We start from the raw sequence: 14873 nt of genomic DNA on the forward strand, positions 1-14873 counted from the left end.
GCATTATAGCCTAGTGGTCTATACTTTAGGGTCTGCTTAAAGAGAATTAGTTCCGGAATCTTAACAATAGGCTACTACTTCTTAAATCTCACTTAAGCTAGCTGGGGCAATCTTTTATTAAGAAAAATATAGAGAAGAAAAGAATTGAAAGAACAGTAGAAGAAAAAAGAGCAAATCACATTGCCATGAACTAGTCTAGGATAATAATCTTCTATTCTCTTCATTAAAGTAAATTAGTTAAACTGGAAATCTTCATGTTTTTCTTATATTGTATCATTAGAGCATGATATTAATTGAGACTGATGGAGGTACAGCATTTAAAGGAAGTTTTATAGGTCTAGCATTTATTGGCTTTCCTTAAAACTGCTTAGAAAGTGGGGGGCAGAGAACAAAATTTGATTAATATACAGTCCAAAAATTGCCTCCCTAAAACTCCCACAAATCAGGCAGTTAGGTTATTTTAAAGGACAAATTAGGTCATGCACACTTGTCTATGAATTGTTTGATACCAGGTAATTATCTCAATTCCCAATCAAATCTGTAGCACTCAAAGTATTTGAATTGAACAAGGATAGGAGAGCAAATGAGAAACAAAATAGAAAACTTAAGTGGGGATTTTAAGTATCACCAGCCTATCATCTGGCTAGCAGAGGTAAGAATTTAGAAAGGAAAGTGTTCAGAAAGGAACCAAAAGAGAGCAACAATTAAGTTGGAACAAAGGAAAGAAGGGGTAGGGGAGCGAGAGAGAATATGGAATACAATTTTGTCAAATTTGGTAGCAGGGCCAGGAAAATATTATAACTTTTTGGATCACTTTTGTCACAGGTTGCATAAAATCAAATTCAGGTCTGCATTACAAAGTTTAAACCACACCACATTTCCTAGTGTCAATCAGTCTCAACAATACAGGTTACTCTTTTTGTTGCCATCTTGCTTTCTAACCCCCAACTTCTAAAAACACCATGAATGTGGAGACCAGAGATTAAACATTTGAATTATTCCCCTAGAGTACCATACTCTATGAAGTGATCCTGGACACTTTCCAAGTCTCATTTGTATATATTAATGTAAGAATAGTTTAGGCCAGGTGTGATGGCTCATGCCTATAATTTCACCATTTTGGGAGGCAGGTCAAGGCAGAAGGACAGCTTAAAGCCAAGAGTTTAAGATCAGCTTGGGCAACAGCGCAAAACTGTCTCAAAAAAGAAAGAGGAAAAAAAAAAGAACAGAGAATGCTGGAGTAGCCTGAATTATCTCTTAATTCTCTTATACAGCTATGAAAATAAGGAAGATAGAGAATTTCCCTAGCTTCTAAATCTAATGACTCTTGAGTAAAGTGAAACATTTCTGGTACAGCCCTGTAATTTTTAATTCTAGAAATGTACTCCTACTAGGAAAGTGAAAAGGTTTTGAAAACAACATACAAAAGCAGTAAGTTCTAAATATTTTAATTATATAACTAATAGAAAGTTTAAAGAGGTATACTACAACAGAAAGAGTAGCACGGGTTAAACAAAATTATAGTATTCAAATTTCAACTTCAGGTCACCTATTACAGCTTTTTAGGTATAGGTAAATTTCTTAATTTCTCTCATCTCCAATTTCCTCATGAATAAAGAGAACAAAATGATTACTGAATCACTGTGAAAATCAACAATGACAAATGACAGTGGTCAATAAATGATAGCTTTTGTTATGCTGACCAATTTGAATCTTTCTTAATTAAAATTTTAAAACAACTGTCTATAAATCGTTAAAACAAGTTCTTTAGAGCATTCTAGGTCTAAAAGTACTTTGACTAGCATTTTGAATAAAAATAATTGTAGCAAAAAGTCTAGGTACAGGTATATAATAGTTTATGTAACAGATATTCTTACTAAATATAGAAAAATATTTAATTAACTAATTAGATTTTCTACTTCTGATGTTGTATTTCCATAGGTGCTTCACTTTTGATCTGTCTTCCTATGGCCACGGTTCCTAATGGTTTGCTTCCATTTCTTGAGTCCCCTCTCTTCATCATCTTCCCTTCATTTAATAAGCAAATCATTTAACAAATTCTCTGCATGTAATTTAGAACTACATACAGGGAACCTTGTGCAAAGAAAAAAAATTTTTGCTTCCCTAAGGAAGTCCAGTTAACACTAAAAGGTCATTTCACATAATTTTACTTTTACAGGAGATTCTGTTCTTCCAGGAAAAGAACAGAGATTTAATAGTTTTTATTAACCGCTTTAACAAATTACCACAGTTTATTTGAATAAAGACAGTACTTGAATGATGCTAATTTAGTATCTTGTTATTCAAGTGTGTTTATAAGAGAAGCGTCAACATTACCTGGGCCTTGGCAGACAATTTTAGGCCCCACCCCAGACCTATATAATCTAATCTACATTTTAACAAGATCTTCAAGTGATTCGTGTTTATGAATCACCTTAAAATTTCAGAAGTACTACTTTAGACCAAAAAGAGGTTCGCAGAGGTGGGGATTGCTGACCAGAAACACCTTAGTATAATAGATTTTTCAAAATATATCCTTCTCCCCCATCCAACTGGGCAACTACTACTATGCATAATACATTAAAAAGTAGCCATATGACAAACTGGCTAGCACATATTTTCTCACCAACAGAAGAAAGATAATTTTCAATTTAATCTCTGAATTGTTGAGAACTTTTAAAGTAAATTCCTATTTATTGGGTTTTAACAACTCACCCAGTCGGAGACACTGCCGCAAAATTCCTCCAGATGACATATTTTTTTCAGCTTCAATTTCAGTAAAGCCAAGAGAACTTGCAAATATAAGCACATCCACAAGGCTAATTAGCCTCTGCAAAAATGTAACAGAGGCTTCTATTGAAAGACCTTGAGTAGGTTCAATATTCTCCAGCTCATGCTGTAAGAAATAAGGTTTGACATTTACATCTATATTCTTAGAAAAATTTAATTTTACCAGATATTCCCCAAATTTCTAAATTTTATAAGAGGTCTGGCTTTCAGAAACCTAGTACAACAGAGGTGATTTCCTTATTTCATAAAAAAAAAAAAAAAAAAAAAAAAAAAAAGGGTCAACTGTAACATATAGGTGAAACACTGTCAACCACATTCTTCACTAGCTGATTCATCCCTACGGAATCGACCTTTTTTTTAGTCCTTTCATTCCTGGAACAGATTCTAAGGTCCTTTCAAGTAATTGTAAAAGATCCTGTTGCTTTTGATTTACAGCATCTATGATGCATAGTAACTACCACATTCAAGTTTTAGTCAAAAGGATGCATAACAGTCATGTTTTCACACCAATTTTATATAGTAATTAAGTCCTTACTGTAGCCGATGTAGCAGCTGAAAGCAATGGCAGTATACCCCCACAAGCCATGACCATATTGTCCATCACTTGAGAGATGAGATGAATTGTGTTGTGTACAAAGATGACATTATCACTGCTATTCACGAAGTCCATAACTGTCTTTGTTGAATGGCTGTCCAAAGATAAATGATGTTTACTGATAAAGCTAAAGAAAGGAAATCACAGTTTGCCTACTTGAGGGGAGGGAGGATAAGAAGGTGCTTTTGCTTCATCTTGAAAACTGAAGAAAGATAATGATGCAGGAGGCATATTGAGAGTGTATACTTCCTGAGAAGAAATAGACCATTCCATATCAGCAGTTACTATCCATGCCCTCCTTCAGTGCTGAAACATACATACTATGCATTTTACACTTGGTATAAAAAGTTGAAGAAAATTATCCTTTACTGGGAACACAATTGAGTAGTCATGAGGCAAAAAACTAGGAGATAAATGATGGTAAATGTGCTATTGAAAATGATTTTCTACTAACATTTTTTAGGTAATGCCATAAAATGCTTCTGAACAGAAGAAGAATCATATACAAATAAAAATAAATTAGGCACTTTTAAAATCATAAACCATACAATGAAGGATAATCTAAAATATACAGATTTTTTAATGTTAAAAACACACTGGAGACATGGATAATGTTATACTTTTCCCAGTTATTTTTTAGCACATCTAGTAATAAATCCATGTATAGACTTACCTTCTGGTGAATTCCATGCTATAAAATATGCTACAAGAAATTTTCAACAAATTTTTTACATGAGAGAAATCTCTGATTTTCAAGTTTTTATAATTCAGACAAGGATTCCATTCTTATGAAAAATAAAAGTTTATACAGTAAAACCCTTACCACAGAATAATTTATATTCTACTTTTTAACCAAATGTCTGAAATTAATTACAAATATATTTACATAAACTTCTTTGAATACAAAGACTAGGTTTATACATATCTTCTAAAATAAACAAATGGACAAACCTTCTCCACATCTGTATATCTGTTTCTATTGAAAATAACAGATCAGTGAGCAAACGTTGATGCATTTGAGACCACTTGAACTCAGGAATACGAAACATAGTAGATCTGGAATCCCTCCTTTGTCCATTAACTGCATCTGGTGCTATTTCTTGCCCTGGTTGCTCCTGTTGCCTTGACATCTAATACGGAAAATTTAAAAGTAATAAAATAAGTTCAACTTCAAAGGAAGCATTAGAAAAGTAAATAATTTAGTAGCTTCTATGCAATTAATCTAATAATCATATTTTATGACACCAAATAACCAAATTAGAGAGAGAAAAACTATCAATGAGTAATAACATTAGTATTTTAGTACATTTAAACAAAGTTACCAAAATGCTAAACTACCACAATTCAACATTAATTAGCTTGGAACCATGTAAGTATTACTATTATGTAACAAAGAATGAAGCAGCACTTCTAAATTTTTAATCTTAGTGTAAAAGAAAGGTGACATTCATAATCCAGGCAATAATTGGATTATAAAGTGGCTAGAATGAAGAATGAACAAAAATAAAGACAATATAATGAAAAATAAACCAACAAAAAAAAGGAAGGAGAGAGAGAATAAGAACTGAACAAAGTGGAAAATGACAACATGCTACCAACCCTTGTCTGAGTCACTCTGAGATACTGACAGAGGAGAAGGCTGTGCCTCTAAATCTCATAAAGGCTCCTCTCTCTTACAGACCTTATGGTACAATTTTAAACCACAAAATTTTGTAATTAAAATTATACACTGGCAGGTAGGCAGCCCTAGATTTTGTTGGAAAACTAATGTACTATGGCCAAGTTAATCAAATAAAAGGTAAACTGCAAGTGTTTGCAATGGCTTTATAAACTAAAACAATACCAATCCTGAAACTTGAAAGTGGTAACTTTTAGTAATACTGTGGCAGAAATAATAAAAGCTGCCACTTCATGAACTCACACTAACTGCCAAACGCTGTGCTAACGATCTGAAATAAAATGTTTACATTCATCCCATTTATATAATTGCAAATAGGATATGAACCCAATCCAAAATAAAATAAAATGCAAATATATACACTTGCTCTATTTTAACTCAGTGCAAATACACTTCAAGAAGACATAATTACCTCAAGCGTAGCTCGATGAGGCTGAGGTGCTTCCAAGTTTGTACTGGCCTTCAATTCCAGTCTCTCAGTATCTGTAGCAACACTGGAAACATCCAACTTGGCGATCTTTTGCTCAGAAGTAGCAGAAGCCTCAAAGGTATCAGCATGACAATCATTAATTAATTTGGTTTCTCTAGCAAGGTTAGTTGTTTTCTCTCCTTCCTCCAGCATCTGACCAGTATCTGACTGTACAGTTGCTTGGGAAACAGCAGTTTCTGGTGAGGTAGCTGAAGATGCTGATGCTGTCATAGTCAGGATTCCAGAATCTTTAGAATCTTGAGTTTCAGTATCAGTTTGCTTTTTAGTAAGAGGTTCTTCCCCTTGAAATATTAATTTGTTATCACTGTCAAACATTTCCAGTCTTTCACTGGCTTCAGATGCAGCTGGAGATAAACTATTATCTTTGGGCTGTGTGGGGAGACTGGCTTCTTCAGTGGGACTACTTTCTACTTTCAGTTCCACGTAATCATCATCTTCCTCTTCCTCCACTACAGACTTATCCAAGAATTCCGGCACCTCTAAAACATCCTCTTCTGAAGGGGAACTTACGGAAGCAGTTACTTCACTGATGGAAACTGTATCTTTGCCAGTTGTTTTAAAAGAATTAGAAGAAATAGTCACAGTTTCTATTATGTCTGGAGATACTCGTAAATCACCTGCATTCATTGTCTCATCTGTCAATGTTTCCTCCAAAGTGACTTCATGCAGTAACTCCTGGTTTTCTTGCTCAGTTTTCACTTCATCAGATGTATTATGAGTTTGCAGTTCAATGCTGGATGCACATTCTACTGAACTTGTCTTCTCGACACTTGAGTTTTCATCACTATTTCTAGTGAAATGAGGATAGACAGAAGAATCCTTTGTATCTGACTGCTGAGACCCTACTGAAACATTAATATCCTTGCCAATGACAGAGACTGCTTGGACTGGACTTGAAGAACATGGCTCTATTTCTTCATCAACTTTTCCCTGCTGCTCCCTAAATATACTGGCAAGGTTTTCTTTGTGTATTTCAAAAGTGACCTAGAAGAAAAATGTACAACCAGTTAAAATATGCGTAAGAATTTAACACAGAATTATAAAATATAAAATTTAAATATTTTCAACAATTATCAAATACATAGTATATATAATAAAATTTAATTTTCCTACATCCTTATTCTGATAGAATTATAAATTAAATGTGAGTCAATCACAAAAATCTAAATATTCATAAAAACTATAGCCAATTTTAATGCTAACAGGTAGCATAGTAGGAAATCAAAACAAGAACATAATTATTTAGTCTATTCTTAAAGATGTATAGGCAAAGAATATATTATACTATCCTACTGGCCTCTATAACTTGTACCAGGAACTAAGTGTGTACCACTGGGAAGTGCTTTATGCACTGGATAATACATTGTTTCAACTGCAATGAAAACCCATTTCCCCATGATTTGTCCTTAGGAGAGATTTTTTTTTTTTTTTAAGTATCAATTACACTCACTATTTTAGCAGCTCTCCATATATCAATGAAGCTTCAAAACCCTTATCTTACTAAGCTAAAGAATACAAATTCTTTTAGCAATGGGAAAAATCTCACCCTTCCCCAAAGGTCAACCATAATTTTCAAAGTTTGAACTGGTCCCAAATGTTCTGAAAGTGTCAGTTAATCCACCCATGCATCCATTCATTCCACTTTTACGTAAGTGACTACTATATACTCGGCACTGTGAACATTCCCAAATCATGCTTTGCCTTTTACCCATGTAAATGGAAAAAACTGAATAGAAGAAAAATGTAAAAAGAATACTATAATTGTTAATGTCACAGGATTTATAAATTTTTTATCTCTTCAAGGATTATTAACTTATAGCCACCCTAACCACCCCCCAAAAAAAACAGAAAAAGTACAACACATGCAGAAAGGAAAAGTATAACTATATTTTATTAATTAAAACTGTTTGTTCCTGTAATCTACATTATAATATATATAGTAGGTAAAACATTTATACAATAAATCTTTATTGAGTCCTCATATGAGAGAACGGTATGAGACGGTAACAAAAGTAGAAAAGCTGCTTTTTTTATGCACAAAAATCCATACCATATGCCTTATTGAATCACAGGAGTATATATAGGTAAAAGGCAAACAAAAGTATAAATAACACACAACACAAAAATTTCCTTCTATACATATTAGCTAGCCTTTATTCATAACATATACAGAACATTCATGCCATAATGTGATATAGCTAAAAATAAAAATGTTTAGGGAATATTTTTCTAGTATTAAATATTTTTCCTAATTGTAAATATTTTCTTAATTATATTTAAAAATCTTTAATATTTCAAAAAGAAATACATGTATTTCACACTAAACAGTAAAATGACACAATAACATCAACAAAATATCCATTTCTTTTATATCTACAATGCCAATATTTTCTTTGAGATGGGTATTTTAATTGACCAATTTTTCATATTTGTTCAACAAAAATTTACTGAACATCTATAGTATGCCAGTCATTGTGTGATGCCTGCCTTCACAGAGCTTATATTCTAATGAAGGAGCCAAAAAATAAACACACATATATGTAAGCACATATGTAAGACAATGTCAAGTAGTAATAAAAACTTTGAAGGGGAAAAAAGGACATAGAGAATAACTGTGATGGAAGTCCAGGTGGGAGGGTTTATTTTAGTAGTCTACCTGGGGAAGACCTCTCTGTTATATTTGCATAAAGACAAGAATAAAAGAGGGAGCAAGCTATGTAAAAAGGAAAAGCATTTTAGGCAGAGAAGAGCAAATGCAAAGGCCCTAGAGCCAAGATAAGCTTGGTATGTTTCAGGAATAACAATAAACCAGTGGACCAAGGACTGTGGAAGATGAGGCCAAAGACGTAGCCATTGGCTAGATGATGACTACAGAACATTGCAGACTGTGTTAAAGACTGAATTATATTCTGACAAAACCATTTGAGAATCAGGAGTGGGGGAAAGATACAATCTGATTTTCATTTTAGAAGGATCACTCAGCCTATGGTGTAAAAAACTGACTTTAAGGAATTGTTTCTGCACTGATAAAATAGTTATCACTATCTAAGGAAGGCAAGTCACATATTACTAACCTCATGGTGATTTTGAAAATAGACCACTTATTTCTATAACAGCCTGTGTTACAGAATGAATCTAGTTTTCAATGATCATTTGTTTTTATTTATATTAAGGGTTTTTTAGAATTTTTATTATAAAATGTATCAATAAACATGAGTATATACAATTTATATGTACAGGTTAAAAAATAACAATTTTTTTAAATCCCTTGTGCCTATCACCCATGTCAAGAAATACAACATTGCCAGTAATTCACAATTCCCCAATGTGGCCCTCTCAAACTGTATTCCCTAACCTTTCTACCTCCATCAGGAGGAAATCACTATCCTGACATGACATTTCTATTGTTTACTACTTGTTTTTTAGTAATTTTACCATCTAGAGTAAACATGCCTATTATGTTTAGTTTGAAAAACTATGTTTAGCACAAACCTAGCCAGCCTGTCTAAAGAAAGGGTAATGCTGCCCACAACTAACTACAGGCTTCCAGAAGAAGACAAGACACACAGAATCTGTGAGTTGCAGCAGAGCTTCAGCTCCTCTGAGAAGATATATAAAGCTATTTCTGGGAAGTCTGTAGGCAAGATCATTAGGAAATACTGGGAAATACAGGGGTCAAGAGAACTGGAAAACCTTTCAGGGGTAGTGTGAGCCAGGTAGCATTTATCTGGTATGAATGAGGTCTGAGAAGTAGACTACTTTGTATTTTCAGTTCTAAGCTAACCTCAGCGAACATCTACCCTCAAAAGTAGGTCAAGGCAGAGTATGCCTTTGCAGGGTGAAGTGAGAATTCTCAAGGTGATTCAGGCGGTGGGACAGCAGGAACTTTATCAGCACGCGGTCAAGATAAACCAAGTACTCATAAGAACACAAGCCCTCCTCATGTGGGTAAGGTGTCCTCAGGCTTAAAAAAATGTTATAAAAGTGGTTGGCATTTCAGTGACAACAACCCGAACCCCCCGCCCAATCCCTTGAGCCAAAGTGCTCTAATCCAGACAGACTAATCTGTCTACTACAAAGCTGCCATCCTGGGATCACCCTTCATCTCTCTTCTATGCTGTCTCTCCTGTTTCCTACATCTCACATCTTTGTTTTATTCTCTCCTGTGCAGTACATTCTCCGGTGCCTTCTTGAGAAAAAGTGCATATGAACTAAATTTTCTGAGACCTCAAATATCTGAAAGTATATTTATTCTAGCTTCATACCTGATTAACAGATTGAGTATAAAACCATAGGTTGAAAAGCATTTATCTTCAGAATTTGAAATGCTTTCAAAATCCTGAAGTTGGTTGGTTTTTTAATTTCTCTTTAATTTACTCCAAGTCTAAAAGCTAAATGGCAATTGAACAATTATCATTGTTATCTTTTTCAGATAGTGTTTTCCCTAAGATATTTGTGACTTTAAAACTGATAATTCCCAATTAATTGCCAGATATTGTTCTAAATTACCCAGCTAACAACTAGTCATTAATCTTCACAATCATTTGATAGCTAATCTATAACTGTTTGTAATGTTTGGAAAGCACTTTTATAAACTACCAGTTAGAGATACTTATGAGGTAATAGCTATTACATTTCTTTTGCCATTACTTTCAACTTCATTGGCACTCAAATTTACTAATTAGGAGATAAAAGATGAACATAATACATGAGGAGGTTAATATTAGCCTTTTAATTTTTGATTCCTAATATATTAGCCATATATTGAAACTGTTTAACCTATAAAAATTTAGATTTTTTTAAAACATTAGGCATTGTTTAGCAACTTTGTTTATAAATAAATGCATCTTTTTCATTGTATGTTATTTTCCTATGAAAATACCAGCTAAATATGATATGCTAACTTTTCATTTTTAGGTTACCAACCTTTTCCACAGTTGATAAATAAGATATATCTTTAAAAACAGCTGAATCTTCCCATATGCAGTATCAATGAGCATAGGTCAAAATGATTACCATCTCACATTCATGAGATCTTTTATAGACTCTGATGCAACAACGTTATAGGGTAACACATACAACATAAAATCAAATTATAAATATTTACTTATCTATTTTATGCAAAGAACTTTGGTTATAAATCTAAATAGCCTAGATCAAACCTAAATGCTGCTCTAACAGAGCATGACTGGAGAGAGATCAAGTAAAAGGCTATGCGATCCCAAGAAAACCACCTAAGAGAATTAATTATGAAAACCACATTGTAAGTTAAATAGCAAAAAGAAACAATCCCATAAGAAAAATAAGTGATATAAACAATAAGCAACATATACTCATGCACGCAATGAACTTAAAAAAAAAACTTTTTGAATAGCTATATTCACATGACACAAATATAAAACAACATATAGTGTAAAAATCTCCCCCCACCACTGATCTTCACCTGCAAAAGTGCTGCCTACAATCAGGCAACCAGTTATTAATTTCTTTTGTATTCTTCCAAGGGTTTTTTTTTTTTTTTGCATATATACACAAATATAAATTCTTATTTTCCCACTTACTTTATTCATATATACCCACTATACACACTGTTCTTTACTTCTTTTTTCACTTAATATATCTTAGTGAAATATTTCAGTATAGTTTTAATTGCAGTCCCTTTATAATGACTAGGTTCAAGCATCTTTTTATATATCTAACGTATTTTTTATTTAGTTTTCTGTGGGTCATTTAATCATGTCCTTTGTACATTTTTCTACTATGTTGCTTTTTCCTATCAATTTCTAAGAGTACTTTGTATATTAAGAAAGTTATCTTTATTTTGGTTCTAAATAGTTTTTCCAAATTTGTCATTTGCCAAAAATTTTGAATTTGCTTATGGTACTGCATTTGTTTTCTGGCCACAAAGTTCAAAGGTTTTTGTTTGTTTGTTTGTTTGTAGTTGACAAAGTCCAGAACACATTATCCCAAAATAAAGTGCCTTAGCCTACTGAATACTTTAAGCTGGAGAATTTGAGAAATGGCAGGTGCAGGAAGGACCTTCCCTGCCCTTCTCCCCAAAAGCAGATTATAAGACCCTTCTGTGAGAGGTGCCCTCCCTATACCTGGAGGAAAGAAATAACCTTACTTTCGAAGACAGGGGACACCTAGAGGAATCAGAATGAACAGGCCTTGCTAAGTTTCCCACAGTTTACTACTCTGAGCTCACACTCCTTTGTCCTATTACATTTTTCCATGACTTTCCACTCTTCATCTAACGTAGTGTAAAAATACTAGTACAAAAATGTCTTTAGGTATTCATTCCCCTATGAAGACTCCTCAGTCACTTAAAAGTTACATTAAATAATTTGGTATGTTTTGTCTTGTTAATCTTTTTTAAGTCTAATTTACAGGGGCCCAGCCAATGAACCTAAGATGCATAGAAGGAAAATATTTTTTCCTCCCCTATAATATCAAAATTACAGCTTTTGCTCTGAAGTTCACCTTTTTTTAGTAACCAACCAGAATAAATACAAAAACAGACTTTCTTCTTTTATAAGATGATTTTTGAGCAACATTTCCTTATTAATATAAAGTAAGGATATAATTTAAACAGAACCTTCTAACCACTTAATATTTTCTTAATCTCTATAAATATCATACTAACACATGTAAACATTCTAGAACTTATTTAAAAGAAACTTATTGGAAAAAAAAAATACTCTGTCCTCAAACTTTCTTAAAGTACCAAAATTTATATGTAGTCAATAATTGTTCCCCAGTTTCACAATATGCTTAAAACTAGGCATAAGTTAAGCTAAAATAAACAAAAAACTAAAAATAAAGTTTATAAACTAAGTTAAGCTCATTTGGGTAGGCAATTCTGGATATTTTTCTTTAAATACTTATAGCAATAGTTGAGATATACTGAATGCTTACTGTATCGTGTTTTAAGTATCAAGCAGTAATGACACATTTAATAGCAGGTCTAAAGGATTGGTAGTACTATCTCCATTTTAGAGATAAAGATAGGAAGAACAGTTACATTAAAATATCAGTAAATAACTTACTAATCTTTTCTTTGTTTAAAAAACAGTTCATCTTGATTATTTTAATTTCTTAAGAGCAGTCTAGCAGATGTTCTCACACAAATCTAGAGTATATTTTGGAAAGCAATTTAGCAATATCTACTAAAACTTTTTAAAATGTGTGCAGACTCTTTCTGGAAATTCCACTTATAGGAATTTATCCTACAAAATAAGAGTTATATATATATGAGCAGGTTCATCACTGCTCATTGATAAGGAAGAGTTATAGTATGGTATATATGTAATACATAAATATAAATCAAATAAAATTTTAGAGAATGCCAGAATACAAAAAGTAAACTTGAATCATTTACACAATCACTCCTTCCTAGAATCATAAATGGTCTGATATCTTTCAAATGTTATATAAAAGCTAAAGCTTTTGTTCTTAACTTTACTTCTCCCTAATATGATATATTATATATACCAAATATATAGCCATTAAAATTCATATATCATCAAATAAGATTGTAAAATGGTATAAAAATGATCACATTTTATAAAAAAAAAACTTATTTGTATATGTATATTTATGTACAGAAGACTGAAAGGTCTGATACCAAAATGCTAATATTAAGTTATACACAGGTGTTTCAATAACAGGTGATTTTTTTGGTTTTTGTTGTATGAGTTTCTGCTGGGTTCTAGATTTCCTGCAATGAACACTTACGGTGTTAAATTTTTTAGAAAAATAAATTTTATTTGATTTAAAAATTTTAAACCTAAGAATAATTTAAGCTGGGCATGATGGCACACGCCCGTAGTCCCAGGAGGATGAGGCAGGAGGATCACTTGAGCCCAGGAGCTGGAGGCTGCAGTGAGCTATAATCGCACCTGTGAATAGCTAGCCACTGCGCTCAAGTCTGGGCAATACAGCAACACTCCATCGCTTTTAAAAATTAAAAAAAAATACTTTGGCAATTAAGTATAAAATGCTGACAATCCATGAAATAGAAAATTTTGTAACTTTTGAAATTTCTTAAAATAGGTAGCTTTTAATCTTATATAGCCACCATACAGACACACACACTTTAATATATGCCAGTTTATATCTGGATTTTTAAAAATACTTTTAAAAACCACCTAGAGAATTCTAAAAAAGCAACTGATTTCCACATGCTTTTTACCCAATCTAAATGGTACTTTCTTCTTAAAGTGACTGAAATTTATACTGTAAGGTATTTCATCAGACTGTTAACAGTAAGTAAAATCTTCAGCTATTTCAAAGAATCCAAGATAATTAAGTACTTTATCCAAATTCATCATTTGGGGGGAAATCTAATTTACATTATATTTTTAACTCAAATATGATTAACCTTTACTTATTTATTATTTTAAGTCATAAACCCATTCTACCTTATGGCAATATAAGCCTAGACAAAATACAGTGTAACTAAGGTTTTAGTTTTATTTATTTGGAAAAAGAATGCTTTTGGTCAATTCTCATAATTCAGAATAGTTTAAATGCCTTAATTTAAATTTTAATTAAAGAGTAGAAGCATTTTAACATACAATAGAAAACAATATTAAGTACTCAGTGTTCAATTTGAAGCAAAAAAAAAGAGGAAAAATGAAAACCTGGACAACAAATAAGACAATGAAATTACAAAGGTTACTAGGTACACATTCGAAACCCTGAGACCAAAGTAACCAACATTATGCAGTTACACTAGAAGAGCCTATTACTGCTTATAAAACCTAGTTCAGATGTTGGAGGAGATGCATACAGTGACAAACAGCTTCTCTGCTATCAAGGTGGCAGGAAATCTATCAAACTAGACAATAAAATTGCAATTGAGTTTCTTTGGCTTTTTATAGCAGCTGCATGTATCCTGATGTAACTCTGCAAAAGCTATCCAATTCTGCAACATTAGTTCTTTACACACCAGTTCTTTATCAAGAACCATGTTATAAATTTGTGATATTGATATTCAAAATTATTGCAAAAAGGCAAAAGTAAGCGCCACTTCACACTGTATGCAAGACAATATTTTAAAAGCTTTAGAATTGATATTTTTAGAGAAAGAAAATTTAGTTCCGATAATTCCAGCAGAAGTTTTAGATAGATGCTAGAAATTATTTACCTACTTACCGAATCACCTCAGTTCTATCATAAACTTTATTAAATAATGATTCGAAAAGCCTTAAAGCATAAGTTGTCCACTTTATTTTAAAACTAGGTATCAGGATTTAAAATTCAAAAAAAAGAGAAAAGCAGTATGCAGATAAATTACTTTGTATAAACCTCATGAA

The 14873-nt window shown here is 32.5% G+C and overlaps 1 protein-coding gene across 2 annotated transcripts in view; it reads right to left on the reverse strand.

The window, feature by feature from the left end:
- Positions 1-14873, reverse strand: part of LRBA (LPS responsive beige-like anchor protein) — a 637829-nt gene that overhangs the window by 494167 nt on the left and 128789 nt on the right. For both annotated transcript variants that reach the window (XM_069493475.1, XM_069493474.1), the window contains 4 exons: positions 5476-6537; positions 4337-4515; positions 3326-3479; positions 2716-2896 (listed from right to left, as the gene is read on the reverse strand). In XM_069493475.1, the coding sequence (XP_069349576.1) occupies positions 2716-2896; positions 3326-3479; positions 4337-4515; positions 5476-6537 (1576 nt within the window). The remainder of the gene's footprint in view (positions 1-2715; positions 2897-3325; positions 3480-4336; positions 4516-5475; positions 6538-14873) is intronic.

Source organism: Eulemur rufifrons, chromosome 18 (assembly GCF_041146395.1).
Source record: "Eulemur rufifrons isolate Redbay chromosome 18, OSU_ERuf_1, whole genome shotgun sequence".
NCBI classification, from domain to species: domain Eukaryota; kingdom Metazoa; phylum Chordata; class Mammalia; order Primates; family Lemuridae; genus Eulemur; species Eulemur rufifrons.